We start from the raw sequence: 25,731 nt of genomic DNA, 5'->3' as shown, positions 1-25,731 counted from the left end.
AGATTTGCTCGCCATTGCACTTAGTCTTCTGATATCACCTTCTGCGGACTAACCGATACCGCTTCGAGTGTGCGAAGCGGAAGAATTGTGATGGGTACGGTTGACCATCTGGGCCAGGTCAAATTCAGAAGTCGCCTCACAACTTCGAGGCTGCCTTAGGTTCGATCCTCAGCGTTGACAGCTTTCGGCCAATCCCGAAACAGTCTCTGAAGGTTGAATACATCTATCAATATTATGTACGTAGCGCGGCACTGAATTTTACAGTTAGTAGTGACTGTTCGATAATCAATATCGCTGTAGTAAAAGGGAGAAGAGGAAGAGGCACGGGACCACTACTCCGAGAGGATGCGAATCCCCAGCCCACATATTTCGGGGAGCGACGGACGGAAAGACTTATCGGTACCGTTTAGTGCACATTAGTACTAACCGTATCCTTTAATGCTTCACAACCGTTTACACCTCGCGCTGCACAGTCCACCTGCCGATACTGATATCCCGCAAGTGGCTGTGGCTGCTTAATGTAGCTCCCCGCCTGTGTTCTTCTCTTGGAGGTCACTAGCCCTAGCACGGGTACTCCAGTATCTCTTTATAGAATGCCCCCAATATTATACTATGCCCCCAATATTATACTACAAAAGCCCAGTGCGCGACATACCCATACACAAGACTGCAGCTGACCGTTTGTTTGGTGGAGCGGAGCTTCAAATATCGGCAACTCCCGTCGTATGTTCTCAGCAACAAATCTCTTACAACAAGCATAGTCTCATATCGTGTAGAGATTTTGCGTCACACTTCTTCAGGAGCGTCCGGATGGAGTCTTGTCAAGACGTAGTACATTTTTACTGTAGCCCCTTCAGTATCCCTCGTCCGCTGAGTGGATTGCGACAATTCAAACTCCGCCCAATATCCCCATCCACCCCACCGGGGATCGAACACAGCAGTCGCAATGTGAGTCAGTGACTTTTAAATTTGACCTGACCCAGATGGTCAACCGTAGATGGGTCTTTGTACATGATGGTGCGAAAGGATGTGCGGGGCAAATGAGGCTGCCTGCGATCTGCATTTACCTGATATATATCACGTCGATGCTAGCCTGGCAGATGCTGCCGCGTTGTGCTGATTCCGCTATACCGGCGCCTCGAAAGAGCAGAAAGGTTGGCAGGGGACGGTGGCGGGCGCATGACTGGAGTTCGCGTCGGGCTGGTGATGGGAGACTCGTGGCAGGGCGGGTTCTTGGGTTCTTTGCGCGTGAGTTGGTTCCCGACGCCCGTGCGTCGTCCTCTTGCTTTTTCTTTTCTCCTGCTGCTCTTGCCTCTCTATGTTACACTTCTGCCGCCCTAATCGTTACTCTCTACGTGCACGGTCCATCCGCTAGAGCTCGCCGTCACCGCGCCCGACGTTGAGCACTTAGTACACGCTGGCCGTCTAATACACCAAGCACACTATTCGTCCATTCTTTATCTCGGAATCAACACATGGCCCAGTTACTATCGCCTGCCCCCTCGGGCCCTCCTCGTCTCTCCCAGCTCTTGCCAACCGTGAAATGCTCGAATTGCAATGAGCCAGTCGCGCTTTCAGAGCTAGGCGACCATGTTTGCAAGCCGGTACCCCCACTTCCAAAGTCCCCCGCCGCATCGACGAGATCCATGACGGACTTGCTTCCTACGCGACTCCAGAACCTCGTATCCGCCACTCGCTCACAGACTTCTCAACAACCGCCGGCTTCTCCAAGCAGGGGTGGGACACCGGCCAACGCGTCGTCGGGAGCTCCTTCGGGTCCAGCACCAGCGCAGCCGAGGTCTTCGTCCCTTTCGCTCGGTGGGCGCAACCAGCGACCTGAACTGGGACCAAGTCCCTTATCAAGAGGCCAGGAACCGTCACGAGTCCCTTCACCGTTCAGCGCTCGTCGTAGCCCGGGTCCTCCAGATCCCCGAGCGTCAGAACTTGTGCCCCCAAATCGCCAGAGAACGCCATCTTTGTCCATTCACTCTCATCGCGCTGGGACTCCCTCAAATGCGTCGCAACGCACTATTTCTCCTCCGTCCCCTGGGCGCTCTGGCGGCCCTGTTGCCTACTCACCCAGCCGGGTTGCTACGCCCGTAGATCCCAGGGCAAGGACGCTATCAAGCCCCAGGAGAGAATACCCGGAACCAATGTCTAGCCCCGTTATACCCCCAGCTCGTACCGGAACGCCATCCGCACCGCTCGTTCATCCTCCTTCTCGCACAGGTACCCCGGCGTCAATGCGACGGCCTAGCAATGCCTCAGCCCATGTTCCCTTTCCTTCGTCTGGTCCTCCACCTCAGGTCCCTAGAACCCCTTCCAGGAACCAGCAACACATGAGTGTGCTGTCTGCGTATCGCCATCCCAGCTCCCCCGCTGCCTATACGCCTCCACCTCCGCCACCATCAGCGCCCATCCCGCCGACACCTGGAACACCGCATGTCGAAGATATCGACACAAAGATCGGCGGAGAGGCCGGTATGGCAGGAGTTGGTCGGAGAGGTTTCGCAGCTGCCGCTAGAGCCGCCATGTTCGCCACCAATATCACTGGTCAAACAAGTCACAGTCCCAGCTTCGCAACGCCCGGTATGGATGGTCGTCGACCGAACGCCCCGAAGTTCCTTGACATCAGTACAGCGCCGAACGTTTTACATGGTAAGTCCGAATTTTGATGTTAGACTGTCACTTTGCGCCGTACATCAACGACACTGCCCCTTTTGACCTTGTCTCATCCCATGATCCTAAGTGTTTATCACTGATTTCCAACTCCCGCTGAAACGGATCCACCCTGTCCGGCCTCTCTTATACGAGTATGGCATGTCGTGCTGACTCGAGTTTTTTTTTGCGCCTTGCTTTGATAGCAGCCAACACTCCCCCCCTCTCGCCCAACCCTAGCACACACTCATCCACGCATTCACCCCATTCACCTTACTCGCCGACTTCTTTCCCCTTGGCAACTCCCGGCGGACCCTCGTCTCCATCGCGTCCTGCAGCTGGCCCTGCCATTGCTTCGTCCAGAACACCCTCTCCTTCTACACTCTCTCAAATAGACCGACTGACGCAGACCCCGACGCCCACACCCGCTGACTACGCCAAACAACCGCAGACGCCTACTACGCCAATGACGCCCTCCGGATCTATGATGCCCTTCTTTGAGAAATTCAAGAACAAGATGCCGTTGTCTCCGTCTGTATCGGGGTTCGGGTTGGAACACAAAGAGACTTCGCGCTCGCCTTCTCCCGACCCCGAGTCTGGCTCGGAGTACTCGGGGAGCGGGCTCGCATACGCGGACGAGACGGACGAAGAGGAGAGGGGCCTGATAGCCAGCCCTACGGTCAAGCCGTTGGCTGCGAAGGACAACAACCAGGTCCGTTTCCCGTCGCTCTCCGAGAAGTCGACCGCGAAGCTCGGCTACTCCGGGTCGACGTCGAGCTCCGGCTCGTCGGGCAGGCGGCCGTCGTCGCCGCCAAGAGCGGACATGCCCATGCGGAGTATCTCCGACGCGTCGCGCTCTTCGGCGCGCGCCAGCACGAAGGGCGGCCTGGAGCACGCGATGGAGACGCTGTTCGAGGACCCGATGTCGCCGACGACGTCGACGGCGTCGACGTCCTACGCGGTCGCGCCTGGGTTGACGAAGTCGAATACGACGTCGAACAGAGGGTCGAGCGTGAATGCAGTGAAGCTGCCCACGCGGAGCCATACCAGCCCGACGCTGCATACGCATGCGCTTGGTGAGAGCAGCAAGAAGAGGGAAAGGAAGACGCGGGTGTGCGTGCGGTGCGAGAGGAGGATCGATGATGGCCGGTGGGTGAGGATGGATATGGGTAAAGTGATGTGTGAGAGGTGCTGGAAGAACATGTATCTACCAAAGGTGAGCACGGATCCCTCTATCTGCTTGGCTGTGTGCGCGTCTTTTGCCAGTTTTGAGAGACTGACTATCTGTTACAGTGCCGTCGTTGTAACTTACCGATTGAGAAACACGCCGTCTCTTCCTCGGATGGCCAGCTGAAAGGCAAATATCACCGTGAATGCTTTAATTGCCATACTTGTCATGTATGCGTTTATTATTTTGTTGATCGCCTTTCTACAACTTACGCCTTCCCAGAAACCCTTTCCGGACAAGACTTTCTATGTCTTCGACGGCAAGCCATTTTGCGCGTATCATTACCACGAAGCCAACGACTCGCTCTGCGCGGCAGCCACTTGCGGCCAGCCTATCGAAGGCCCTTGTGCGGTCTCGCACGCTGGGGACAGGTACCATCCTGAGCATCTGCTTTGCGAACATCCTCGCGGCTGCACGGAGCGTTTGGAGGAATATTACGAAGTCGACGGAAGGATGTTGTGCGAGCGTCATGCCTTCATGGGCCATAGTGAGGATGACGAGGACGAAGACGACGAGAGAGAGAGGAGGGCCATGAAGAGAACCACACGCTTTATAGATTTAGCCCAATTGGGTGGCAGCGGACTGCGGTAATGGGCAGTATTCATGCCTTTGGCCGGTCGGGCATCGACTTCGAAACTTCCACTGGCCAGGTAGATATTGGGTTTCGGTCCACGGATTTCCGGTTTCGTTTGCTCCGTTTCGGGACGGTTTATACCTTGCTTGTGTCTATTATTCGGACCTCACTCATACCACTGTACTACTCTTTCACCACTTACATCATCTTTCGGATATTTGTCTGTCTTAAGTACCGCACTTCTTCGACCTCGCGCCCAATCCATTCCACGACATCTTACTTTCCGTGCAATGGAATCCCTCCTTTGTAAATTATTCCTCCTCATTATTACACTGGACTCGAACTGGTATAATCGACAGCTGCAAAGTTGTACATGTCCATGATGCAAGTGAGTTCATTGAGAGTGATGAGATGTGCTTCTAGGTACCAGCGCCTAGCCACAACAACCTCTTAATCCCATACTCCATCTTCGAGTATACACTTGTCATCTTCTGTGCATCAGCCAGACTGAAGGACGTCCTTGAGCAATCGCGACCGAGGCCAGTGTAATCCGTACTCACCTCACGACATCCTCGTCTACCACGAAACTGTCGTGGGTATTACCCACATCCTTGCAGGCTCGTTCGATGGCGTCAACTATCAAGTCAACAGCCTCCTTGCAGTTTGTAGCGCCAGTCAGGTCATCGGCCGGCTCTTCGAAGTTCCCCGATCCTCTCCGTGTTCGTGCGGGGTCTAGAGGCAGCACTTTGAAGGCTGCGTAGCTGGTCGCACTAGAGCCGTCCGATGCAGCGTTGGACAAAACCCTGGACAGCTTTGATCCCTTTCGTGGTGAGCTCAGCGAGCTTGGTAACTTGCCTGGGGAGGAGGTGATAGGAGATGATGGAGGAGACAATGTCTCGATACTATTCCGTATCGAGTAGCTTGTAACGCGAGTGTCTTGATTATTGTTCAGCCATGTCACTACAAACCCCGCATTTTGTAGAGGGTTTTTGCTGGCTTCCTCAAGCGGTGACAGGATGTATGCGCCTGGATACCGCTAATTAGAGGATTGCGAATATGACGTGATGACACTCGCCTTTGCTGATCTTGGTAATGTCCCCAAGAGGAACACGAGTATACATCTTGACTTTGCCAAGGCTATAATCATAGCTCTGAAGCACATCATGTTATGCTCCGCCTCAGAGGTCGTTTACGATAACTTACGACTATGTACAGTGCCCTCGCAGACTAGGAAATGTGTCACGGAAGTCATGGAAGATCTGACGAAGAGCTTACCAACAGGACAACCTTCTCTTCAAAGGTTCGACTTATTTTCGCATTTAGCTCCAGCGGGGACATTAAGGTCCATCCTGAGAGTAAACGTTCTCCCTCCAGCAACACCCGAGACACAGACGTCGCGATAGCCTCCGCACGGATCTTTGACAACCGGATCAGGTCGCGAGGATCGCTGGATTGCAGCTTCAGCAGGAATTCGGAGAAGACCGAGAGTGTGCGATAGCCCAGCATGTAGTCTATGACTGCTTGACAGAACCAGTCACTGAACGTCGACGTGTACATCCTATAACATATGCAACGTTGAGGTCCTTGAGGGTGAGTGCGGACAGCAAAAGGGCGAACCTAGCAAGGGAATTCACCCCGTCGTTCAGCATGCCGCCTAGGTCACGCTTGCCGGTCCTTCCGGGAACATTAGTGAAGTTAGGAAATATGCGAGCAAGACCCAAACCTCGTGAAGTCGCCCTAGAAGAGGAAGGCAAATCTGAATGCATGGGCAAGACGAGTCTTAAGAGGACATACCTTCAAGGCGGATGTTCCGGCGCTTGGGGAGGGGGTCACCCATGAGCTCTACTTCATCGGTGCGGAATAACTCACTATATTCTGCTGATCGCATCCCCATTATTTGCCCATACTTGGTAAGATCAGCTACAACGGCAGATACGACGGTAGCCATAACATACCGTCATTGAAGACCACATCCGTTTCTGTTCTGATGCCCTCCGCGGGGTTCAGAAGAGCTAATGCACCCAGTTGCCTGTCTAATACGTGACGCGCAAACGCCGACTAGTCTCATAATGCGTCGTGAGCGGCCAGATGGATGCGTATCGCCTTCTCCGGACCTACCTGCACAACGTTCGTCCGATCCAGGCAGTCAATACAATTTACACGGAAGACACCCTTCTGTTCCGACATAAGGTGGTCATTCGAGACCCAGAAATATCTGGGGTCGTTACAATCGGTGCGACAGCCTGCAAGAGAAAAGACTAGTCTCACCCGTGACTTTCGAAGATACGCTCCATCTTGTCAATGAGCTTGGAGATGTTCTCGTACCTAAAGCCACATTCAGATTGGCCGTTCGTAACCAAGATATCCGCACTCACTTCATCCCTTTCGTCTCAGTATGGAAGTCGTAGTCATTGTACCTGTGAAAGAATCATTAATCGATACAGGATTGGGGAGGTGAGTTTCACTTACTGTACTTCTGGAATGTTGAGCTCGGACGTGTACTGCCGGTACGCGCTGGTAACAACGGCCTCCTTGCCGTGTTGTTCGGCTAAGTTGACGATGGTCTATTTGAGTATGAAGATAAACTTTAGATTTCGCCGTCCTCCGGCGACGAGCCGAGAAACGTGAAAACCCACATTTGGCCCATACTTGGAGATCAGCTTCTGGAAGTGCCTTCGAATGGCATCTAAGTGTTGATCATGTGTTCGCTCCGGGGATAACACAGGAGCTGGCTTCAAGCTGTAGCCAGGTTGAGTCCAGAAAAGGGGAACTAGTGCGTAGTTTGGTTTGCATCCTATCATGGGTCTACACCAGGAATCACTTACTAGATCCACGAATTATGGTATAGCTGAATATGTTTTGCGTTCCTTCGCGCTTCAAGTGAAGATCATTTATACATCTGCCGACGACCTGCCTGACGAAAGTGTCCCAAACGTACCTCCACTCGCGTGATAGCCTCGGTCTCGACAAAGTTAGCGACATTTGCTTCATCGTCTATGCCCCGTCGCTGGTATCTGAGGCCGGCTCGCTCCCTCGACCGCCGAGAAACGAGGATGTAGTCCACAGGAGCGTACTCTCCCTTTTCCGATCCTACAGGTTCGCGCGGAACGTTGAAGGATGCTACCTGATAGTACCCTTGCATGATGGGCAGCACGTACGAATGCAGCTGAGACAATTACTGAGATATATGCGTCGTTCATACAACTAGTGGTCATGCAGGCTCACCCCAGCATCTATGAAAGGCTTGCTTAACCATTCGTTCCACCAGAATTGACGGTCGACTCGTCGCCAAAGTGGCAGAGTCGGGTAGGGCTCAGCAAGGACATCTATACGATCACCGACTGGGCTACCATGCTTATCTTCACCGAGGACGTTCAAATTCGCCAACAGCTCGTTTTGCTTCTTTGCCTTCACAAGCTCTTGTTGTTTATGCTGAAGGGATCTCGTAATGTCTGCACAAAGGGTGTCAATACTGTACCTTAGACTGAATAGGGATGCACGTACCGAAGTTGTACGCAAAGTACATAGCACCCATCGAGAATTCTCTAATGGTCTCTTTAATAATCTTGTCCTCTAGCTGTGTATGTCTTTCTTCAGTTGATGTCGGGTCAGGGGCGGTTTCGGTGAGAATGTTCGTCAACGCATCTCCAGGTTCCTGCGACGGATCCTTTACAGTCGATTCGAGAGCTTCCTCGCCCTCTTCACCTAATGTCAGACGCGAAGTCTCGGAGTCAATAGATTCAGAAGTATTGCCCCTCTTGGGGAGTACAGGCACTGAAAGGCGGTTCCAAAATGATAGTCGATTCGCGATCGTCTTCGCGACCGAGGTATTATCTGACATTACGGACGAGGGTGTAGAAGCACCTGACTCTGTCGGCGATGGCGGGGTATCGTCGTCTTCCAATGAAAACTCTTGCTTGTTCAGGGGGGTCATCAGTTTCGTTTGTGTTTCGGCAGAGAACTTCACGCGGGGCGATCCTGACTCCGCACCCTTAACTTCCGAGGATTCTGCCTGGATAGGGTCCGTTTGCTCGTCTGCGGGAGAAAAGGGGAGAAGTGATGGCCTGGCTACTGCAGTATTCCTCGAGGCCAGGGTGTTGACAGCCATCCTAGCCCGTTCCTCTGTTAGTGGGATAGCAGTAACCCCTTTCACTCCATACACTGGATGCGCGGGATCGAGCACTTGGAAGGGCGTAAGCTACCGCTTCGCAACACACGCATTTTGGATACTTACATGGACCCGGTTCAGACCTAGATGAGACAACAAATAGATATGCCGCTACATAGACATACGATATTCAGTCAGCCCCTAGGCCCTATACAAACAATGACCGTACCAGAGAAGAGCTCCATGAGCCCTACAATCCCGTAGACGACCACACATTCGGACCAGTCCGCGTCCGGGCCTTCCCCGTCCCCAGGAACCTCCTCCACAACAGGTTTCGCTCCCCAGCTGATCTGGACATGGGATTCGGGATGCGCCAGTCCCGGCACAAACGGTCGCAAGAGCAGTCCCTGCCGCGTTACAAGGACAGCGATATGTTCGTACGGAAATGGATGGGGAACAGGGGGGATGACATATTTTGGCTGCAGATGGGTCGGACTTGCGATCGGATTCGGAACAGCAGGGACGGTCACCGGCTTTGCGGGCGGTGGGCTTTTCGAGGACTTGGAGAATAGACGCTTCATGACCAGTGCCAGAAAGCAGACTGTCTACGATCGCCACCAGCGTTGAGTAGGGTATAAGAGCATGCGCGTTATATGCTCTCAACGCGTCACTTCACGTCATGTAAACATACACGGCTATTTCATAGCTACCGCCGGTAACAAGCTTGACCTTACCCGAATCGTCTTAGGTCAGGGAGCTACAGTACTAGTAACAAGCTAGCTATTGAATCCGACAGGCAAGAGAATACATAACTCATATGAACAGGTTCTACAGTACATACATTGTCCATGAAATACAAGAGTCCATGATGTCCAGCACAAGATCATGTAACGGTAACAATCTCACCCTTCCCGTCTTTCAGAATGACCAGCTCGCAATCGATCTTCTCACCAGTGTCCAGACAAACGATGTCCGTGGGGTCAGTAGGATCAGTCTTTATTTGCCGCATCTCCATAAAGGACCGCCCTAAGACGACATCGAAATGTGACTCCTCCGATAGGTACACGGAATGCAGTGTCTTCGTGCGGCCAACGGTGAGCGGCCACTTGCCGATGCTGAAAGCACCTTGTCAGGCCATATTATTTAAGGCGACCGGAGGAAACCTACTTGACGAGACCACTATAGCCGTAGTGACCCGGCGCAGCATCAGCAGGGATAAATCCATGCTTTAGCGCAAACTTTCGGGAAATGTAGACATGCCTGTATCCGTTCTTTAGTAGCATGCGTACTGCGGAGACTCGGATTAGTAACGGCAAAGGGGGGAGTAAGCGACGGGATATACACACCATCCTTTACGGGTCCAATGCTCCCTAAAATGGTTCGTACTCCGTTCTCACTATGGAATTTCTCAAACTCCTTCTTGAATTTTGGAATTCCATCGTCATCGTCCTCCTGAAGTTGGCTTTTCCGTCTACTGGATTTGCCACTTTTGACAGAGCGTGCTCCTAATCTCGACGGCGAACGTATAGAAGAGGCGGTGGGACCATTCTCCCGGAATAAGTAGAAGGAGGGGTTTCGGTAGGAAGAAGGTACTGGCAGAGGCTGCTTGGGGTTGTGCAAGTGCAGAGTAGGCGTGTGACCAAGCGACGATTCGGATGCCGACTTTTGTCGCCATTTGAAGATGGTGTAATCCGAGTCTACAATGGATGAACAAGTTCAAGAGCTGCGCGTCCTGCACTAGACGTAACAGGCTTACCGTCATCCAAATTCCAGACAGTGCCATTCCATTCATACTTGAGCCAGCCCGGTCCCACTCGCTCGCCATGATAATCCGTATGCGCTTTCCGACTGAGTGTGTCGAGGAGACTTTGCAGTGAATCAGATGTAACTGCGCAACCGCGAATATTAGCTTCATATTTCGTGCCCAGAAGCCCGGGCTCACATACGTGAATGAACGATGGCGAAGGAAGAACTCGGGGTATGAATATTGACAACAGACAGGTCGGACGACATTTAGAGCAGGACGACTGAGCAGAAAGTATGCGGCGTACAGGTGACCAGAGCTGTGGGACCTTATTGGCGTCCGATCAAGTTCGAACGCGTACTTAGGAAGTCTCGGCTATTCGATCACAACCCGCGGTCACGTCTTTGTCACAGGGGGCTGAGGGTGGTCCGTATCATTATAAAAGTTGGGCAGCCTCAGCAAGCATATTAGTTGGAAAGATACCTAAGGAAAGACAGTAAGACCATTCGTTTCAGTGAGAAAAATGGCCTGTCCACAGTCTGAAAGCCGGACTAGAGGCGTGCTCGGTTTTTGATGCGCTCGTATTTTGGCCGTTTTTGGCAGGAGGAACGATCGGCACGTGGCTCGCAACAAAATGCTTTGCAGTGCATGTTCACCTTCTTTCCTTCAACTGACTGCTGTCTCTCAGAAGACAACTGTCCCCTTCAATTTGACCAAGGATCATCCTATACGTGAGGTCGAAACATAATGGCTGAGGCTAGAGGAAAAGCGTGGCCCCTTGCTGAAGCGGAACTGACGAACCAGGTGAGGACAAACTTGTTTACGCTAGAGACAATTATAATGACCCTGAGCTCTCGCATGCGCGTAGATCCTTGATCTGGTACAACAGGCCTCCCAATACAAGCAATTGAAGAAGGGGGCTAACGAAGGTGCGCATCCCACAAACTCTTCGTGCGGCGTTTGTGACGTTGTCTTTCAGCCACCAAGACCCTCAATCGCGGTATTGCGGAGTTTATCATCCTAACCGCCGACACTGAGCCCCTAGAAATCCTGCTTCACCTTCCATTACTGTGTGAAGAGAAGGTGCGCATACGCCGATATTTCATTGGCTAAAGCGGTCCGTGTTGACGTCTTCGCTCTCCAGAACGTTCCGTATGTGTTTGTGCCCTCGAAGACAGCCCTTGGTCGGGCCTGCGGTGTCTCCAGGCCGGTCATTGCCGCGAGCGTCACCACTAATGAGTCCAGGGAGCTCCAAAGCCAGATTCAGACGGTTAAGAACGCCATCGAGAAGCTTATAGTCTAAAGTCATGTATTGGTTCTGGCTCCCATGAAGCGAGTGCTCATTCTTGATCGCTTACTCGAAGGAAGTTCAAGTTACCCGGTCGGCTGCTGGGTGTCCGATGGGAACATCTTCCGTTGCGGCAGAGTCCACATTCCGGGGCGACTCGCTATCTTCACATCGTCCGATCCGGAGAGGATCACACCGTAACACGTTTGCTCTCACCTTGCGGGATTGACACGAGGCTCATGCAATTTGTTCCGTTCATGCCACTCGCTCCACGGCGATTTGAGATGATATCTCAGATTTGGCGGGTTTCCGTCGGTCATAAGATTATTGTATACAGTTTCCTTGCACATAATACGTGGTGACCCGAATAAGCCCGTGGAAAGTATATAGCATGAACATAGCAAGTGTGAGAGAAGGATGGAAAGCAAGGCACAGCACTTGTAGAGGTTTCCACTCATTTAGGAATGTTTTCACGGGCTTGTTGCCGTACTCGACGCCTGCCAACGTGTCAGAATCCGCGAAGGCACGCAGATTTGGGGAAAACGTACTCGTACGCCACCTTGTCATTTCTGATGAGGGTGTCGATATCAGCTGTGGGACTGATATGCGACTATTAAGGATATACTCACTTGAACATAGTATACGCATCGCTTTGCGCTGGGTCATTCACGTTGGGATCATCGAGAAGATCCTGGATCCCAAGGACGATCTACAGCCGCTTCAGTTAAGGACGACCACTTCCGCGATCCCCGCAGCCCATACCTGCTTGATGGTGATGGCGGGCTTCCACCCCTTCTCCTCGTCCAAGATAGACAAGCAGACAGTCCCTGATGGATAAACATTCGGGTGAAATAATGGCGGACTAAATTTGCCTATCAGATGCAAGACGTTAGCGTATGGCTCTCTGAGCAGAACAAAAGTATTCACACTTCGGCGGTTTCGATGGGTAATCTGGAGGTAAACCAATCAGTATCGTTGGTTCCTGGGCTGGCTGGCGTGAGCATACCCTCAGGGAATATCATCATTAACTTATATACACCGCCCTCCCATGGTGTCTGTCGGCAAAAGAGGGCCCGTATTAACATTGGCTTATATGAAAGGTAGAACAACAGCTCACCCCAGCTTTTCCCGGGATGCCGACCTCCCACTCCATCAGATTCATGGATCCATCCGCGGCCTTGGTAGGCTTCGCATAGAAGCCCTAAAAGACGCGTGAGTATACGTGATATTCACGCTCGATCCATGCATATGCGGTTCTACTAACGAATGGATGGTCCTTTCGCCACTGCTTCCGCTCCTCGGCGAGACGTGTTCTGCAGATTCCTGACATTCGGGACGATCGGTTTCGTACAGTTCAGTGGGGTGGCTTGGAATACGTATGTTGGATTTTGCAATCCTGACGCGTTCTCTGGCGTGTGGAAGCAGTAACCTGAATGCTGAGACGCGCCGCCGCATCCTACTCCCATCCACACTGCTTAGTCATAACACGGGCCACAAATTGCACGTGGCACTGCAATTGTGACCGAAATGCAAGATCTGGCGTTGATCTGTGCACTGACTGCAAGGGCGGCATCTGGCGTCGGCCCCTTGGGCAGCAGCCGCCTACACTCTGGTACTTCGCAAAATATGGAATGTGATCGGACCTGCTTCCTCGAGGCTACTTTCCCCACTGGTCAGATCCAACGCAGCGAGAATCTAAAAGCCGATGGGCTTCCGATGGTCAACCTCGAGGCATCTAAGAATTCGAGACGAAGACAATACAACTGTGGCATCTCCGGGAGACACGATCATGATTCTATATTTGCGTAGACGCTTCCGCATACGAGATAACCAATCTCACCACGTTTAGAATATCTCGGCCCAAGATAATGAGGACCCACAGCCTCACCGGCGGAGGAGAAATGTCCACCATACTCAGTTACCGTACATCTGTTTATATAGTTTGAGTGCAGTGGAGGTGCGGCGTGTTTGTCGACACTCTCTAGCGCGCTCTGTCCTTGGCTCCACGACCTATGCAGGAGGATGACTATGACACCGATATGTCCTCTGTCAGGTCGGGCAGTCCTGCGCCATCCTTATACTCCTTCCACCCTTCCATCGACGAGCGGCTAGTAGTAAGTTGGTTTGTACTTGTCGTAGGAGTCGCCCACTAAGATCTTACGGTCGTGACAGCTTCGTAGTGTCCACGGACGGATCCTCAATAGCCAAAATGAAGTAAGTAAACCTACAGCAGTCAAAGGCCCCCTCCCCCGGCTCTTACTGTGTGTTATTTGCAGACATACATGCTTCCTGCTGTACGTAGAGGCAACACCTGCCCCAATGCATAGACTGATTCCGTCATAGGATGTCGAAGAGCATCAGCGCTTGGATTTGCAGCATCAGATTTACACCCTAATGCTCGGGGATCTCTATACAGCTCCAGAGATGGTTCATCATGCCCTACGACCTCGAAATGATTACCAGCCTGCCATATTCGATGTTGGTACTGGCAGCGGAAGCTGGTGAACTATCTTTTCCCCAGCCTCTAGACAGCGTCATTTACGCCGATCAACATGCAGGGCCTTGGATATGGCGAAGGCTTTTCCTCACTGCAATGTGGTTGGTGTGGATCTTGCACCAATACGTGTGACCGGGTCAGTATACTTCCTCCACGCCTTGCCGCCTGCTAACGCTCGAGTTCATTGAGACCACTGCCAGAAAATGTCAGGTCAGTTTGGTTGGTCTATTTAGGTAGCTCCGGAATCTCACGTCCGACTTCAGATTCGAAATCGATGATGTGTGTTCCACTTTCTCCCGCTATGTCCATTTGTGTTGACTTTATTCAGGCAAATTTGGGTTTTGCCCATTATAGACAGAACTTTGATGTCATACACGCTCGTGCAATCTCAGCTGGCGTAAGTGCTCAATGAACTCTCCCACTTCGATACAAGAGAGTAACAATCCCCTCTCTAGATACACGACTTCAAAGGTCTCCTACGAGAGTTTGCTAACGCCCTTCGACCTGGTGGAGTCCTACTCCTGGCGGACGGGGAGATGCAGCTCTACGACGAGTCGAAAGAGCCACTAGCAGCTCTAGAACCGGGAGAGCCCGGCTTTACTTGGACGCAGAAGGTATTTTTCGCGGCGTATAATGCCATGAAAAATCGTGGCGGTTGCATCGACTCTCCAACCCTCACGCCCAGATGGCTGCAGGAAGACGGACACTTCACCAACATCGGTTGGAACAAAATATTCGTCCCCATAGGGCCTTGGGTCGAAAGTGAGTCGTGCGCTTCTTGTCAAATTTTCTCTTAAGTTATCTCCGCCAGCTGCTTCTCCTAGAGAAAGACAGATGGCCGAAATGATGCGCACGAATACCTTGACTCATATCAACGGAATGGCACCGCTCCTACTGAGGTGAGAGTTGACTGCGCTCCAGCTGAGTGATCCCTGACGTCTTACATTCAAAATATCAGCGAGGGATATTTCCCTGAGACAGTGGAGAAGATGCAACGCGAGGCAGCCATTGAGGTCCAATCTCTGCGAGTACACTTGTACAGCCGCTGGAATTTTGCTTGGGCTATAAAGGCCGCATAGATACTCGCCCGAAGGTCGGCCTGAATCGTCTAGCACCTCGTGTCATGCTTCTCCACTTTCATAATATGTAACAGCTTCTAATAATTTCCACGTTCAACCGTACAAACGTCAGTCTAGTTGTCTACGTAGAATAAATGGCATTAGGCATGTCCTCCTCTAGCCTGCAGAAGGTGTGGAAGATGGGTTTCTAGCATACCTATGTAGACCTAGTCGCACACCAACGGAAGGGAGTCACCGCAGGTCGAAGCTTATCACCGCCGGCGGCAGCGGGGTTCCACGTTTGTTCGGTGGCCAAACAATTGCCAGTTCAGTTCTGCTGCTTGCGACGCGGAACACGGACAAGCTTGAAGCATGTGCCCTCGCCAGGCTGCTGGACACAGGACCCGCTGGTCATGTCATGACCCGTCCCCTACGGAGTTCCTTCAGTTATCGATACAACATGGGGTCGTCGTGGTGAACGTGCAGAACAGCGGGATGGCCAACATCGATCCGAGTTCTCCGATGCGAAACTGAGTGTCGATGAGAATACAACTGGGAACCTTCGTTCTTACATGCCCTAATTAGGCAACCATCTCGAGAAGCATCAGCTGAGCCCACGGTTTCCCACGGGACGCGTCTGCTTGCAATAGCCGCGTCACCTTCACGCTCAATACACATATTGTACTTTGCTTTCGGCCGTGAACGCGCCATGAACACTTTCGTCAACCAGTTCTCTACCAGCAGTGCACTCAGTGTCATTCGGAAGGCGCAGGCTCTTGTAGACGACGACGAAGAGTTCTCGGATGCTGCATGGGGTTCTGAGGCTGGCTTTGGCAACTTAGCGAAAGGCGTGCCAAGTTTCTCTGTCCCTGCTGTCCACGACGTGAGTTATCCGGTAGCCTAAGGAGTGATGATAATCCTGAATGGAGGTACCAACACTGCTTTTAGCCTACAGCATTTCTGCGCTTGCACACGGACGACCACGCCGATCCCAACTGCAGGATCAAGATTCAGCATGGAACAACTACTTTGGCTTTCCGATTCCAAGGAGGCGTGATCGTGGCAGTCGACTCTAGAGCAACAGCTGGAAGCTACATCGGTTCGTGCCAGTGTTTGCTACGACTTCATTCCGTAGTCACGTCCGTTGGCAGCATCTGGGACGGTGAAGAAGGTCATTGAGATTAATCCGTACTTGCTCGGAACTATGGCTGGAGGAGCCGGTAATTGAAATCTTATCTTCTACCTTCTAACAAGTACTGAGCGATATGTTAAGCCGACTGTCAATATTGGGAGACGTACCTTGGTATCCAATGCCGGTTACACGAACTGCGAAACCGGGAACGGATCTCCGTCGCCGCCGCTAGCAAATATTTGAGCAACCTTGTTTACAGTTACAAGGGCATGGGTCTCAGTATGGTGCGTCGACCCGTCGGCGGCTGATCGATCTTTGTTCATCTGTTCTCAGGGAACCATGATCTGCGGATGGGACAAAACGGTACGCGCATCCAAAGGATATCCCCTTCTTCAGCGCTGAGTGATACGGCACTAGGGACCCGCTGTATTCTATGTAGACTCCGACGGCACGCGACTAAAGGGCGACCTGTTCTCCGTCGGCTCAGGAAGCACTTTTGCCTACGGTGTTCTGGATCAAGGTTACCGGTGGGACCTCACAGATGAGGAGGCCCAGGAATTAGGTCGCCGGAGTATTTACGCTGCAGGGCACCGTGATGCCTTCTCAGGTAACACTTGCAACTTGTATCATGTCAAGGAAGATGGATGGCGTTTCCTCGGTGCGTGTTCCGACGCCTTTTTGTTTTGGCTGAAGAGCTTATTGTCATGCGTGCAGGCAACTACGATATTACTAAGATGCACTACGAAGGACCCGGCGACGTCCCTGGCAGCGCGAAGACCGGGTACGGCTATGACGTCCGCGTCGAAGGCCGCGTCTCGTCGGCTGCTCCTGCTGTAGCCTCATAGACTTCCGCTTACGGTGTTCCAATTCTGTACTTTACATATCTCTGATATACATTCCATTAAGCATGGTCCGGTATAGCGTCACCTGTGGACGGCTTGTACCTGCGGGGTAGTGTGAAGCGGTAGTCCTCCATTCATATCTTACCGGTACCGATGTGTGCTGCTATCCATTTACGGATGAATGTACTGCTCATCTTCGCCTGTTTGAGCAGTTCAGCATTTGTGTGATCAAGACTGGACTCTGTAGACGATATCACGTCTATGACAAATGTTCGCAGAGGTGGCAGAGACTTCTCCTTGCGGAGTTTATCGACTGCGCCCACGTTTTCAGGATATGTTCAGGCAAGTATGTTGAACGATACGTACTGGAGGCAGCACCAGGCAAAGTCTCCTGGCTCACGACCAACGCTTGGATGTTCGGGTCCCAGGCTGTAGGACCGTAGACGTCGTCGATGGCCACGATGTTATACACGAGGCCGGGCTTGAACAATTCCAAGAAAGCCCGAACGCGGGCCACTCGCTCAGGGAGCTTCTCCAAAACTTCTTTGTTGGACTTGTTCACCAACAGCTTATCCCCTAGAGCATGGCATCGATCCACGTCTGAATCTGGATCACAGGGATAAGACAGAAAGTAACTCACCTGTAACCCCGACGATCACTTTCTCCTGAGCAATCCAAGCGCTCATGCTCAGGAGGATCTTATGCCCAGCGTGCAGGTGGTCGAATGTGCCCCCTAACGCCACGACAGGATACACGGGTGGCAGGTGCTCATCTTGGTTGCTAGGACCACTCTTCGAGCGTGTCTCTACTGACAGATATGCAGGACCTCCTGGAGGTAGCCATGTCTGCGGCAATGATAACACGGATTGGGGAAGTTGTGTACGGAGTTCTGGGTCTATCAGGACAGCATGTTCATCCCAACTTAGATATAACATTCGCAGTTCCTTTGCGCACCTCCTGCGACCCTGAACAACCGCTGCATCCCATCGCCCGATGCCTCCGGCAGATGGTCATGTGTACCTTTCAGTAGGACGTCGACATCCATCAAGACTCGGTCATGGTCCTGCGCAGTCTTGGTTGCTTGCACATATACATAGGTCAGGAGCCTCTGAACATTGTCCCATGCGCTCGTAGGGGATACGCCATGTTCAGCAGTGCCATCGAAAGGGTTGAACAGTTCGGAGACGAGGACAATGAGCAATCGTTTCCGTGTTCTGGTCGTGGCTAGCGATATGGCAGGACCCAGACTATGAGCTGCTTCGAAGGACTCAAGGAGACCGATGAGAACGGCATGGTCAGTGTCGGGTACCGCGAATGGAGGCATTGTAGGGGTCTGCGTATGCCATCACTTGCACCCGACGCCATTTGCTGTTGTGTTATACCTTCATTTCCGGTGATAACGATAGCGTCATTCTCTGCGGACGTGAGCTATACACGCGAGTAATAGCAAGGTAGCTTTCTTCCCTGCAGATCGCAATGCTGTACTCAGGTTTATGGCGCCCTATCTATCCCATACATACTCATGCCAAGCACTCTCTACATTCGAATCAGCACTACATGACAAACACACACTTCCACGACAAAAGGTGTTTGAACTGCTGTAGTGAGCCAGGACTCAGGCTCTGCAGTGACTGTGCGATGTGAAGACAGCGCAAGTCTATGCCAAAGGGAGATAATACGGTGTATGTACCTATGGACCCCCAGGAGTAAAGCCCTAACAATTATCTGAGAATGCAGAATCGAGACCGTGTCCTGGTTGATTGGCCAGGCATTAGTATTCGCATCAAACGTTGCGGGGTAAATTGCACTAGAATTGTACGACCTCAAGTCTTCCCGGACGCTCTGGGGCTTTCACACTACAGCCACAGTAGTCGCGATTCACTCTGGACGACAATTGTTGGTCTTAACAAGGCGAGGTTGACCTGTGAGATCTCGAGGAAATCCCTGGCACTCCCAAAAATATCCTTTGCGGCCCGGTGCCCTTCTGGCCAAACCGAGCATGGCCTAGCAGCAGTTCCGTCGAGGAAACGCCGCCAGGATTCTTCAGCACAAAGTTATGTTTAACTTGCTTGGCTAGGCGGTCGGGGTATTTTGACACGCTGAAGCGGGGCGGTGCACCGAATGTATACGCTACATTAATTCCGCCTAAGCCCGTCTCCTGGAAACATATACCAGTCAATTTCAGGCTTGCCCTGGGTCCGCTCCAGGACGCTCCGTTGAAATCCAGAGTGCTCTAGCAGATCTCTGGTCGTTCTTTGCTTTGATTCCGTCGCATTCCGGACGCTCTAGCTACCCACCATGGTGAGTATAAAGTGCTTGGGTCGTCCCACCGGTCCAGTTTCTTTCATTAACTACCACTCAAAAGACACCAATACGACTAGCATCCAATCGATGGTTTTCATCTCACCATCGATCACACTCTATCCTTCAGGCGCAGAGTTGCCTCAGATTGGTTTTGGCACCTGGAAACACGTCGGTCCCCAGGCAACAGAAGCAGTCTACAGTGCTCTGAAAGTTGGATACAGGCTCATAGACTGTGCCGCAGGTGAGCAAGACTTGAGGAGGCCCTTTCCATACGTGATGCTCAAATCACAAATCCCCTAGATTATGCAAATGAAGCTGCTTGCGGTGCAGGCCTCCGGAAGGCGATTGACGAGAACATAGTTTCGCGCTCCGATGTCTGGGTTGTCTCCAAGCTCTGGAATACCTTCCACCACAAACAGCATGTACGAGAGGCCGTCTTGAAGTCATTAAAAGACTGGGGCGTGGAATATTTTGATCTCTATTATGTGCATTTCCGTGCGTACACACCCCGGACACTTCCATCGCGATTGTATCTATATCTCACGCTATATCATGATATAGCTATTTCCCTCGCTTACGTCTCCACAAAGGAGCGTTATCCGCCTGGCTGGTTCTTCGATGACAAGCAGACGCAAGTGATCCAAGATCCAGTCCCTCTATACGAGACATGGCGTGCTCTCGAAGAGCTTGTCGACGAAGGACTCATTCGACACTTGGGCATCTCGAATATGAGCAGCGTCATAGTTACCGATCTCTTGAGCTATGCCAGAATCAAGCCTGAGGTTCTCCAAGTTGGTGCGTGGAATTACACCTGCTTATGCCAGATCCACTGACAGGTATCTGCAGAGATTCATCCGTACAATGCTCAGCCCAAGCTTCTCGGTTACGCCCGCACCCAGATGCTAGCAGTGACTGCTTATTCCTCCTTCGGCCCTCTCGGCTTCCGGGCTCTCAACATGCCCAAAGCCCTTGATGCGCAGCCCTTGTTCACTCACCCCGTGATAACTGAGATAGCTGCCAACCACCATGACCACAGCAAAGGCTTAAACGGCAAGGTGCACAAATCCGCGACGCCTGCTCAGGTGATCCTGAAGTGGGCGTTGCAGCGCGGCCTGGCCGTCATACCGAAGAGCGATGATCGCCTTCGAATGGAAGAGAACATACGCGTTGGACTAGGCGTCGGCGGGACGGAGGGCGAATCCTCCGAGGGAGGCTTCGTCCTGAGCAACGAGGAGATGGAAAGGATCAGCCGCTTGGACATAGGGCTGAGGTTCAACGATCCATCTGATGTACGTGCCTGGGGACCTTGTTTGCGGGTTACGAGTGCTGACCGGCTTGATCTCCAGGATTTCGGATGCTACATCTTCTGTTGAGTGCCACGATTGTGACGGTCTTAAGCTCTGCATGCCGCTCCAGGGTATGATGAGGAGAACGTGTAAGACTATGTGCTGCTGAACTATGATTACTGTATTGTGCATTATAACCCCTAGTATACAAGCTACCTGCTGCGCTGTCTTTGATGACCAATGGCTGGCATGGAAATACTATGTTGATTCTGTCGGAGACTATTCGCAGGGCTTATAAGCTCCAAGGCATCACAGAGTAACCACCAAATTCTCGCCCGATCTTCCAACCACTACCAGTACGCCATCTTGCTTCGGTGCGATTCTACTAGTAGTAGGGTAACCCTTACTCGGCGAACTGTGTCTGCCGTGTAAATTATCACCGTTGCATGTTCATCATCGTTAAACTCAGACATGTACAGAAAAGCTTGTCATGTCAGAAGCACCTATCTGTGCATGCATGCCTCGCGCGCCGGGTTTCTTTCAGGACAGCCCGACGGTTCATTCCGTCTCAACTAGATAGCGTTGAAGATGTCGAAGAATACCGACCGGGAGGACTTCACCCCATATCCATCGGTGATACCTTCACGCAGGAACGCTATAAGATCATCCATAAACTTGGTTTCGGCGGGTCTTCCACTATATGGCTGGCACGAGACCAACAGCACGGGGAATCAGGAAGGCTAGTGACGCTTAAAGCCATGCGTGCCGATGTCTCGTCCAAACCCGCAGAGGAACTTCCAGAGCTGATCGTCCCAAGGGTGCTGCAGGCCGCCAGAAAGCCAATGTTCAGACTGTTATCGACCATTTTCTCGTACATGGACCGAACGGGTCCCACCGATTCCTGATATCTCCGCTAGCGGGCCCGAGCGTTCTTTCCATGTCGGACTCGCCGGGTAGAACATCTGGAAGCCGGCGACTCCGCGGGGATTTGGCTAGGAGGATTGCCAAAGAGACTGCGACAGCGATACAGCAGATGCACGGAACAGGTTGGATCCATGGAGGTCGGGCTTGATTTCCCGTCTCTAGGCAAGCAGACACTGACTGCTCAGGCGATCGTAGATGTGACCACGTCAAACATCCTCTTCCGCGTGTCAGAGCAGATCCTGCCATGGACGGACGATCAGGTTTACGCTTATCTAGGCTTACCTGAGACAGAAGAAACCAGGACACTTGACAGACAGGTCCCTGGCCCTCATGCATCAGCAGAACTTGTCGCGCCTATCGAGGCCTCTAGACTAGCAGCAGCGCGGCTTCTGCAAGAAAACGTCAATTATCACCGACTTCGGCCAGTCGTACGCTGTGGCCGGTCCACCGAGGGACTATGAACCGGGCACAGCAATGAATTACCTGGCGCCAGAGACACGCTTTGAGGGACGCGCAGGTATGGAGGCCGACATATGGGCGCTGGGATGTACCATTTTCGAGATCCGCGCGGGGTTCCCGCTGTTCGACCCGTTCTTCGGAAGTGACGGAGACATACTTCGGCAAACAGTCGAGACCTTAGGGAGGTTATCAGATCCATAGTGGGGTGCATTTGGAGGGCAGTCTCAGTGGTTTGAGGAAGATGGAGAGCCTAAAAGCAGAAAGGCTAAGCGATCCGCTGGCGTCCCCTTACAGTCCTCTAAGGACTCTATCCGGGTCAAGTTGCGTTCGATAGGCACCAAGGACGACCCGCCATCCAGCTACGAAGGTCGAATGATAGAGACGTCCGGGACGCAATTGACCGAATATGAGATAGAACTATTGGGAGACCTACTGGAAAGGATGCTGAAGTACCATCCGGGGGAAAGGATTGGAACGCATGAAGTTGTCACGCATCCATGGTTTACGATTTAGATCACGGAGTTTATTGTACTAAGAGCCAAGCATTTAAACCCGGACGTTCAATACGCATGACATTGTGCCATCTCAAACGCAAGACCAGAGGATAAGTGGAGTCAGAGTTGAAAACCGAGGAGACAACATGTTAACATCGCCGGGCGAAATAAGTATGGTATCGCGAACTCGGATATTGCCGGAGAGCCCTAGTAGGCGCTATGAGCGGTTTTACCAGTCACATCCTGGCTACGACATCTATGCTCTCCCGCCTGCTGAAGCCTACGCCAGCTTCGAGGAGAGCGTATTCCTTCTTCTCTTCCAAGCCCGGGGGCGGGCGCTACTTCAACTCGGCCAAGCCGCCCAAGGTCGTCGCGTCGACAAATGGGACGAATAACGGGAAGACCAAGGTAGACGCGGCGGGCGGTGTAGGGGCATCTGGAACGGCTGGGGAGTCGTCGAAGGAGGCAGATGTGCCTGCAGCGGAGACGATACCCGCTATCAACCATACCCCATTGCCTGTGCACCCGCCGGTGAATCCGCATGACGTGAAGCTTCACCAGTTTTTCTCCCTCCATCGGCCGCTGCTGCTCCTCTCTCAGCCTGCGCAGGCTGCGTTCGAGTCATCACCATCACTACAGCTGTCATCTCCTGCGTCAGAGCCCGAACAAGCTGGGTCGGATTCGTCAGCGGAACCACCAGAGGCATCGCCCGAAGCAGATGCCGATGCTGCAAGGCAACTTTCACGAGCGTTGGTGATGAATCGGGTGGGAGGGACAATATCATGGCAGGGCGCGCTGAAGCGATTAGGACTCGATCTTCCCGAGGGTGAAGGGAGAGCGGATGAGATGAATCTATCGGGATATAACATCCAGGCTGACAGCACGAAGAGGAAGCGGCGAAAGAAGATGAAGAAGCACAAGTACGTCCTGGCCTTTACCCAATATCTCTGCATAGTTCTGAACAATTTTGCTTTTCTCGCTTCCAGGCTAAAGAAGCGGAGACGGGTGAGTCCATCGTTTCGCGTGGCGTATCCCAGTCATTGACGGCGTGTTCAGTTACAACGCGCGACACGCATCAAGATCGGCAAGTAGATGCTCTGCACATCTGGGACTTCCGTCGTACCCTTATCTTTTCATGTCTGATACACTAAGATTACCTCCTCACAATAAATTTCATCTATCCCTTGAACTTCCATACCCGGACGCCCCCCCTCCTTCGCGAGTCCCCCTCCCATCCTGTGTTACGTGCCCACACTTCCCTGTACCCTCTATCCAATAGCAATGTTCGAACCTCGCTCTCCTCTGATAGTGCGCCGAACATTACCAAATACTTCGGCCACTCGTGCCTCCAGCTCTTATCGTCCAGGCGAGTAACCCCAGGAATCGAGCTGGGAAAGGGAGATGGGGGAAAGGTTGGATCGACTCTATACGGGAACCGTTCCTTGAGGTAACCTGTAGGGGACTGATAGAAGATATCCGTTTGATCTCGGTAGCTGGAAGTGACGTCCTTGCTAAACATCCCTGTTAGTAAACATCGTCACTGGAACTACAAATGAGACATACTCATTTGACAACGGAGGCTCGCATCCTAGAGCCCACATTCTTCCGGGATCGGCAAGTTCAGATTTGTGAAGGTACGCCTGCCACGGCGTCGAGTGACACGGCATCAGGAAACCGAGAGACTCTAGTTCTCCTGGAGGTACGTTCCGCAGGTAATGCATAACACTGATTTGCGGCTCGCCGTGGAAGTAGAGGACGTAAATGGCAGCGGGTACTGTGATAAGGAGCATGCAGAGATGAGTGAAGCGTATCGGCAGCAAGGGCCGCTGGAGGGGAGCTGTTCGTTCGGAGGCATAGTAGAGGTCGACTAATGACTTTGAAGCGAGTATATGGAGGAGGGGAAGCAGCGGATGGAGGAAACGCCATTCTTTATGACCGGCCAGGGAGTAAATTGTCAGGGTCCAGGTTACAAGTCCTAACATCGTGCGAGAAGCTGGGGTGCCAGTGGGACCCAAGGCGAGCCATGCACCGTGAAGTACAAATGGCAGGGATGTGGTACATAGAAGCGGGAGACCCTGCGAGAGGTAGTAATGCCAATCGCTCGAACCATAGAACAGTGACACCGAAGACAGATTCGTAAGGAGGAAGTTGAGAGGCGTGAAGGTGACCTGGCCATAATAGATCGAGTCTAGGATGACCAGACTCGAAAGTGTCGCTGTGCTTCGATACATTTTAGTCAGCGAATATATGCAGGAGCATTCAGACATACCCTATTCCAACAACATCCAGCACCACGATGAGTACTAGCCATATTTGTGTCCGTAGACGCCATATCAGAACCGCCAGCATATATACCCATATGACAGCATTGGTGGCCCTGATTGAACATGCTAATGCGGCGAATACGAACGCTTTCCTGATACCTCTTCTACGGCAACTATGTCAGAACATAAACACAAACGTCCCATAACAGACTAACCTGTCGAATAACCTCTCAGGATCCCATGGAAAGTAGCTGAGTGCTATCGTGGCCAGAGACGTCTCCAGAGAGTTCGACATGGAGCGCGTGAGGGATAGCGCATGGAAGAACGAAGTCAGGGATAGGAAGACCTGGAAAAGCCACCGTCAGTATATTTTACGGGATTCGTGAAGGGCTTGGGTACTCACAGCAGTAGTAACATATCGCTCCCCTAGGACTTTCTGGGCCAGTTCAGCGACCCATATGTCCGTACATGCTCCCAGCACGCCATGCAAGACCTTCGGTCCCGCGATCTACCATTAGGAAATTTGTGTTTAGGCCCTGCATATTCAAGCCCTACTCACCTACCAGGAATACGGTATCATCAAGCCTGGCGATCTTTGCAAGCCAATACACCGGGGCATTGAGCAGTGGATATATGATGCTCCTTATTGGGCGCGACGCGCGCCATTCCCAAGTCAAGTGGCCGTAGCCAAACACCAGCTGGTGCGCGACTTCGAGCGCCTGGAAGTATTCATCGGGCTGGAAGAACGTCCTGGTCGACAGAGCGATGAATACGCGCAGGAGGATTGCGACTAGGGCACAGGTGCGCATGCAGCGCGCCATCAAAGGTGGCGGGCGCCAGGATGATCGAGATGAACGCGACGGCTCCCCCA

The 25,731-nt window shown here is 52.4% G+C and overlaps 11 protein-coding genes across 11 annotated transcripts; 6 read left to right on the top strand and 5 right to left on the bottom strand.

Moving 5' to 3' along the window:
* Positions 1-2,339: 2,339 nt before the first annotated feature.
* GLOTRDRAFT_126497 (uncharacterized protein) lies at positions 2,340-4,477 on the top strand (the record flags this gene model as incomplete). The annotated part of the gene is made up of 4 exons (XM_007865113.1): positions 2,340-2,658; positions 2,868-3,874; positions 3,952-4,056; positions 4,109-4,477. 4 exons carry the CDS (start codon positions 2,340-2,342, stop codon positions 4,475-4,477), a joined length of 1,800 nt encoding a protein of 599 aa, XP_007863304.1.
* GLOTRDRAFT_114553 (uncharacterized protein) lies at positions 3,603-9,149 on the bottom strand (the record flags this gene model as incomplete). Its single annotated transcript, XM_007865112.1, has 23 exons — positions 3,603-3,874; positions 3,952-4,056; positions 4,109-4,967; positions 5,021-5,486; positions 5,536-5,611; positions 5,664-5,687; positions 5,736-6,018; positions 6,078-6,134; positions 6,184-6,197; positions 6,255-6,276; positions 6,330-6,366; positions 6,416-6,518; positions 6,579-6,675; positions 6,729-6,785; positions 6,836-6,877; positions 6,930-7,024; positions 7,097-7,230; positions 7,286-7,334; positions 7,399-7,626; positions 7,686-7,912; positions 7,965-8,642; positions 8,695-8,739; positions 8,798-9,149. The coding sequence occupies 21 exons, from the start codon at positions 9,147-9,149 to the stop codon at positions 4,880-4,882; spliced, it is 3,174 nt and encodes a 1,057-aa protein (XP_007863303.1). The 3' UTR covers positions 3,603-3,874; positions 3,952-4,056; positions 4,109-4,879.
* Positions 9,150-9,301: 152 nt separating this feature from the next.
* Positions 9,302-10,650, bottom strand: GLOTRDRAFT_56541 (uncharacterized protein). The gene is made up of 5 exons (XM_007864821.1): positions 10,515-10,650; positions 10,325-10,456; positions 9,915-10,265; positions 9,736-9,856; positions 9,302-9,683 (listed from the first exon to the last, which is right to left on the bottom strand). Exons 1-5 carry the CDS (start codon positions 10,579-10,581, stop codon positions 9,452-9,454), a joined length of 903 nt encoding a protein of 300 aa, XP_007863012.1. The 5' UTR covers positions 10,582-10,650; the 3' UTR covers positions 9,302-9,451.
* Positions 10,651-10,980: 330 nt separating this feature from the next.
* On the top strand, positions 10,981-11,694 carry GLOTRDRAFT_136808 (ribonucleoprotein-associated protein). The gene is made up of 4 exons (XM_007865111.1): positions 10,981-11,116; positions 11,181-11,241; positions 11,292-11,395; positions 11,457-11,694. Exons 1-4 carry the CDS (start codon positions 11,060-11,062, stop codon positions 11,613-11,615), a joined length of 381 nt encoding a protein of 126 aa, XP_007863302.1. The 5' UTR covers positions 10,981-11,059; the 3' UTR covers positions 11,616-11,694.
* Positions 11,695-11,848: 154 nt separating this feature from the next.
* On the bottom strand, positions 11,849-13,040 carry GLOTRDRAFT_109986 (ubiquitin-conjugating enzyme9). The gene is made up of 8 exons (XM_007865110.1): positions 12,865-13,040; positions 12,718-12,801; positions 12,607-12,655; positions 12,528-12,551; positions 12,363-12,472; positions 12,230-12,309; positions 12,149-12,169; positions 11,849-12,097 (listed from the first exon to the last, which is right to left on the bottom strand). The coding sequence occupies exons 1-8, from the start codon at positions 12,928-12,930 to the stop codon at positions 12,055-12,057; spliced, it is 477 nt and encodes a 158-aa protein (XP_007863301.1). The 5' UTR covers positions 12,931-13,040; the 3' UTR covers positions 11,849-12,054.
* A 599-nt stretch (positions 13,041-13,639) lies between these two features.
* Positions 13,640-15,176, top strand: GLOTRDRAFT_126492 (S-adenosyl-L-methionine-dependent methyltransferase; the record flags this gene model as incomplete). The annotated part of the gene is made up of 11 exons (XM_007865109.1): positions 13,640-13,714; positions 13,773-13,814; positions 13,877-13,894; positions 13,944-14,101; positions 14,159-14,233; positions 14,287-14,307; positions 14,361-14,376; positions 14,426-14,494; positions 14,553-14,859; positions 14,909-14,996; positions 15,056-15,176. 11 exons carry the CDS (start codon positions 13,640-13,642, stop codon positions 15,174-15,176), a joined length of 990 nt encoding a protein of 329 aa, XP_007863300.1.
* Positions 15,177-15,797: 621 nt separating this feature from the next.
* GLOTRDRAFT_56532 (20S proteasome subunit) lies at positions 15,798-18,446 on the top strand. The gene is made up of 10 exons (XM_007864820.1): positions 15,798-16,038; positions 16,104-16,254; positions 16,307-16,375; positions 16,429-16,571; positions 16,621-16,650; positions 16,705-16,945; positions 17,002-17,442; positions 17,496-17,705; positions 17,770-18,024; positions 18,084-18,446. The coding sequence occupies exons 1-7, from the start codon at positions 15,865-15,867 to the stop codon at positions 17,130-17,132; spliced, it is 939 nt and encodes a 312-aa protein (XP_007863011.1). The 5' UTR covers positions 15,798-15,864; the 3' UTR covers positions 17,133-17,442; positions 17,496-17,705; positions 17,770-18,024; positions 18,084-18,446.
* On the bottom strand, positions 17,264-18,453 carry GLOTRDRAFT_126490 (Nucleotidylyl transferase; the record flags this gene model as incomplete). Its single annotated transcript, XM_007865108.1, has 4 exons — positions 17,264-17,442; positions 17,496-17,705; positions 17,770-18,024; positions 18,084-18,453. The coding sequence occupies 4 exons, from the start codon at positions 18,451-18,453 to the stop codon at positions 17,264-17,266; spliced, it is 1,014 nt and encodes a 337-aa protein (XP_007863299.1).
* A 1,037-nt stretch (positions 18,454-19,490) lies between these two features.
* GLOTRDRAFT_71965 (NADPH-dependent D-xylose reductase) lies at positions 19,491-20,993 on the top strand. The gene is made up of 5 exons (XM_007865107.1): positions 19,491-19,674; positions 19,734-19,928; positions 19,995-20,228; positions 20,280-20,722; positions 20,780-20,993. The coding sequence occupies exons 1-5, from the start codon at positions 19,521-19,523 to the stop codon at positions 20,804-20,806; spliced, it is 1,053 nt and encodes a 350-aa protein (XP_007863298.1). The 5' UTR covers positions 19,491-19,520; the 3' UTR covers positions 20,807-20,993.
* Positions 20,994-22,799: 1,806 nt separating this feature from the next.
* GLOTRDRAFT_114547 (uncharacterized protein) lies at positions 22,800-24,135 on the top strand. Its single transcript, XM_007865106.1, has 3 exons — positions 22,800-23,516; positions 23,583-23,601; positions 23,653-24,135. The coding sequence occupies exons 1-3, from the start codon at positions 22,816-22,818 to the stop codon at positions 23,686-23,688; spliced, it is 756 nt and encodes a 251-aa protein (XP_007863297.1). The 5' UTR covers positions 22,800-22,815; the 3' UTR covers positions 23,689-24,135.
* On the bottom strand, positions 23,774-25,681 carry GLOTRDRAFT_114546 (glycosyltransferase family 22 protein; the record flags this gene model as incomplete). Its single annotated transcript, XM_007865105.1, has 6 exons — positions 23,774-24,107; positions 24,160-24,798; positions 24,866-25,024; positions 25,076-25,206; positions 25,264-25,368; positions 25,424-25,681. The coding sequence occupies 6 exons, from the start codon at positions 25,679-25,681 to the stop codon at positions 23,774-23,776; spliced, it is 1,626 nt and encodes a 541-aa protein (XP_007863296.1).
* Between the last annotated feature and the right edge of the window lie 50 nt (positions 25,682-25,731).

Source organism: Gloeophyllum trabeum (assembly GCF_000344685.1).
Source record: "Gloeophyllum trabeum ATCC 11539 unplaced genomic scaffold GLOTRscaffold_00003, whole genome shotgun sequence".
Lineage (NCBI taxonomy): Eukaryota > Fungi > Basidiomycota > Agaricomycetes > Gloeophyllales > Gloeophyllaceae > Gloeophyllum > Gloeophyllum trabeum.
Note: the sequence above shows the minus strand (reverse complement) of the source record. Positions and strands in the feature narration are given on the sequence as shown.

Excerpts from the sequence above, each read along its gene's own strand:
- GLOTRDRAFT_56541 (XM_007864821.1), bottom strand. The coding sequence starts at position 10,581 with ATGTCGTCCGACCTGTCTGTTGTCAATATTCATACCCCGAGTTCTTCC. Across the intron at positions 10,457-10,514 it reads CTTCGCCATCGTTCATTCAC|TTACATCTGATTCACTGCAA; the intron begins GTATGTGAGCCC and ends GCGGTTGCGCAG. Across the intron at positions 9,857-9,914 it reads CATTGGACCCGTAAAGGATG|TACGCATGCTACTAAAGAAC; the intron begins GTGTGTATATCC and ends GAGTCTCCGCAG.
- GLOTRDRAFT_136808 (XM_007865111.1), top strand. The coding sequence starts at position 11,060 with ATGGCTGAGGCTAGAGGAAAAGCGTGGCCCCTTGCTGAAGCGGAACTG. Across the intron at positions 11,117-11,180 it reads AAGCGGAACTGACGAACCAG|ATCCTTGATCTGGTACAACA; the intron begins GTGAGGACAAAC and ends GCATGCGCGTAG. Across the intron at positions 11,396-11,456 it reads CATTACTGTGTGAAGAGAAG|AACGTTCCGTATGTGTTTGT; the intron begins GTGCGCATACGC and ends TTCGCTCTCCAG.
- GLOTRDRAFT_109986 (XM_007865110.1), bottom strand. The coding sequence starts at position 12,930 with ATGTCAGGAATCTGCAGAACACGTCTCGCCGAGGAGCGGAAGCAGTGG. Across the intron at positions 12,552-12,606 it reads AATGATGATATTCCCTGAGG|ATTACCCATCGAAACCGCCG; the intron begins GTATGCTCACGC and ends GTTTACCTCCAG. Across the intron at positions 12,098-12,148 it reads AATGACAAGGTGGCGTACGA|GCGTCGAGTACGGCAACAAG; the intron begins GTACGTTTTCCC and ends ACACGTTGGCAG.
- GLOTRDRAFT_56532 (XM_007864820.1), top strand. The coding sequence starts at position 15,865 with ATGAACACTTTCGTCAACCAGTTCTCTACCAGCAGTGCACTCAGTGTC. Across the intron at positions 16,039-16,103 it reads CTGTCCCTGCTGTCCACGAC|CCTACAGCATTTCTGCGCTT; the intron begins GTGAGTTATCCG and ends CACTGCTTTTAG. Across the intron at positions 16,376-16,428 it reads AACTATGGCTGGAGGAGCCG|CCGACTGTCAATATTGGGAG; the intron begins GTAATTGAAATC and ends CGATATGTTAAG.
- GLOTRDRAFT_71965 (XM_007865107.1), top strand. The coding sequence starts at position 19,521 with ATGGTTTTCATCTCACCATCGATCACACTCTATCCTTCAGGCGCAGAG. Across the intron at positions 19,929-19,994 it reads TCTCTATTATGTGCATTTCC|CTATTTCCCTCGCTTACGTC; the intron begins GTGCGTACACAC and ends ATCATGATATAG. Across the intron at positions 20,723-20,779 it reads GGTTCAACGATCCATCTGAT|GATTTCGGATGCTACATCTT; the intron begins GTACGTGCCTGG and ends CTTGATCTCCAG.
- GLOTRDRAFT_114547 (XM_007865106.1), top strand. The coding sequence starts at position 22,816 with ATGAGCGGTTTTACCAGTCACATCCTGGCTACGACATCTATGCTCTCC.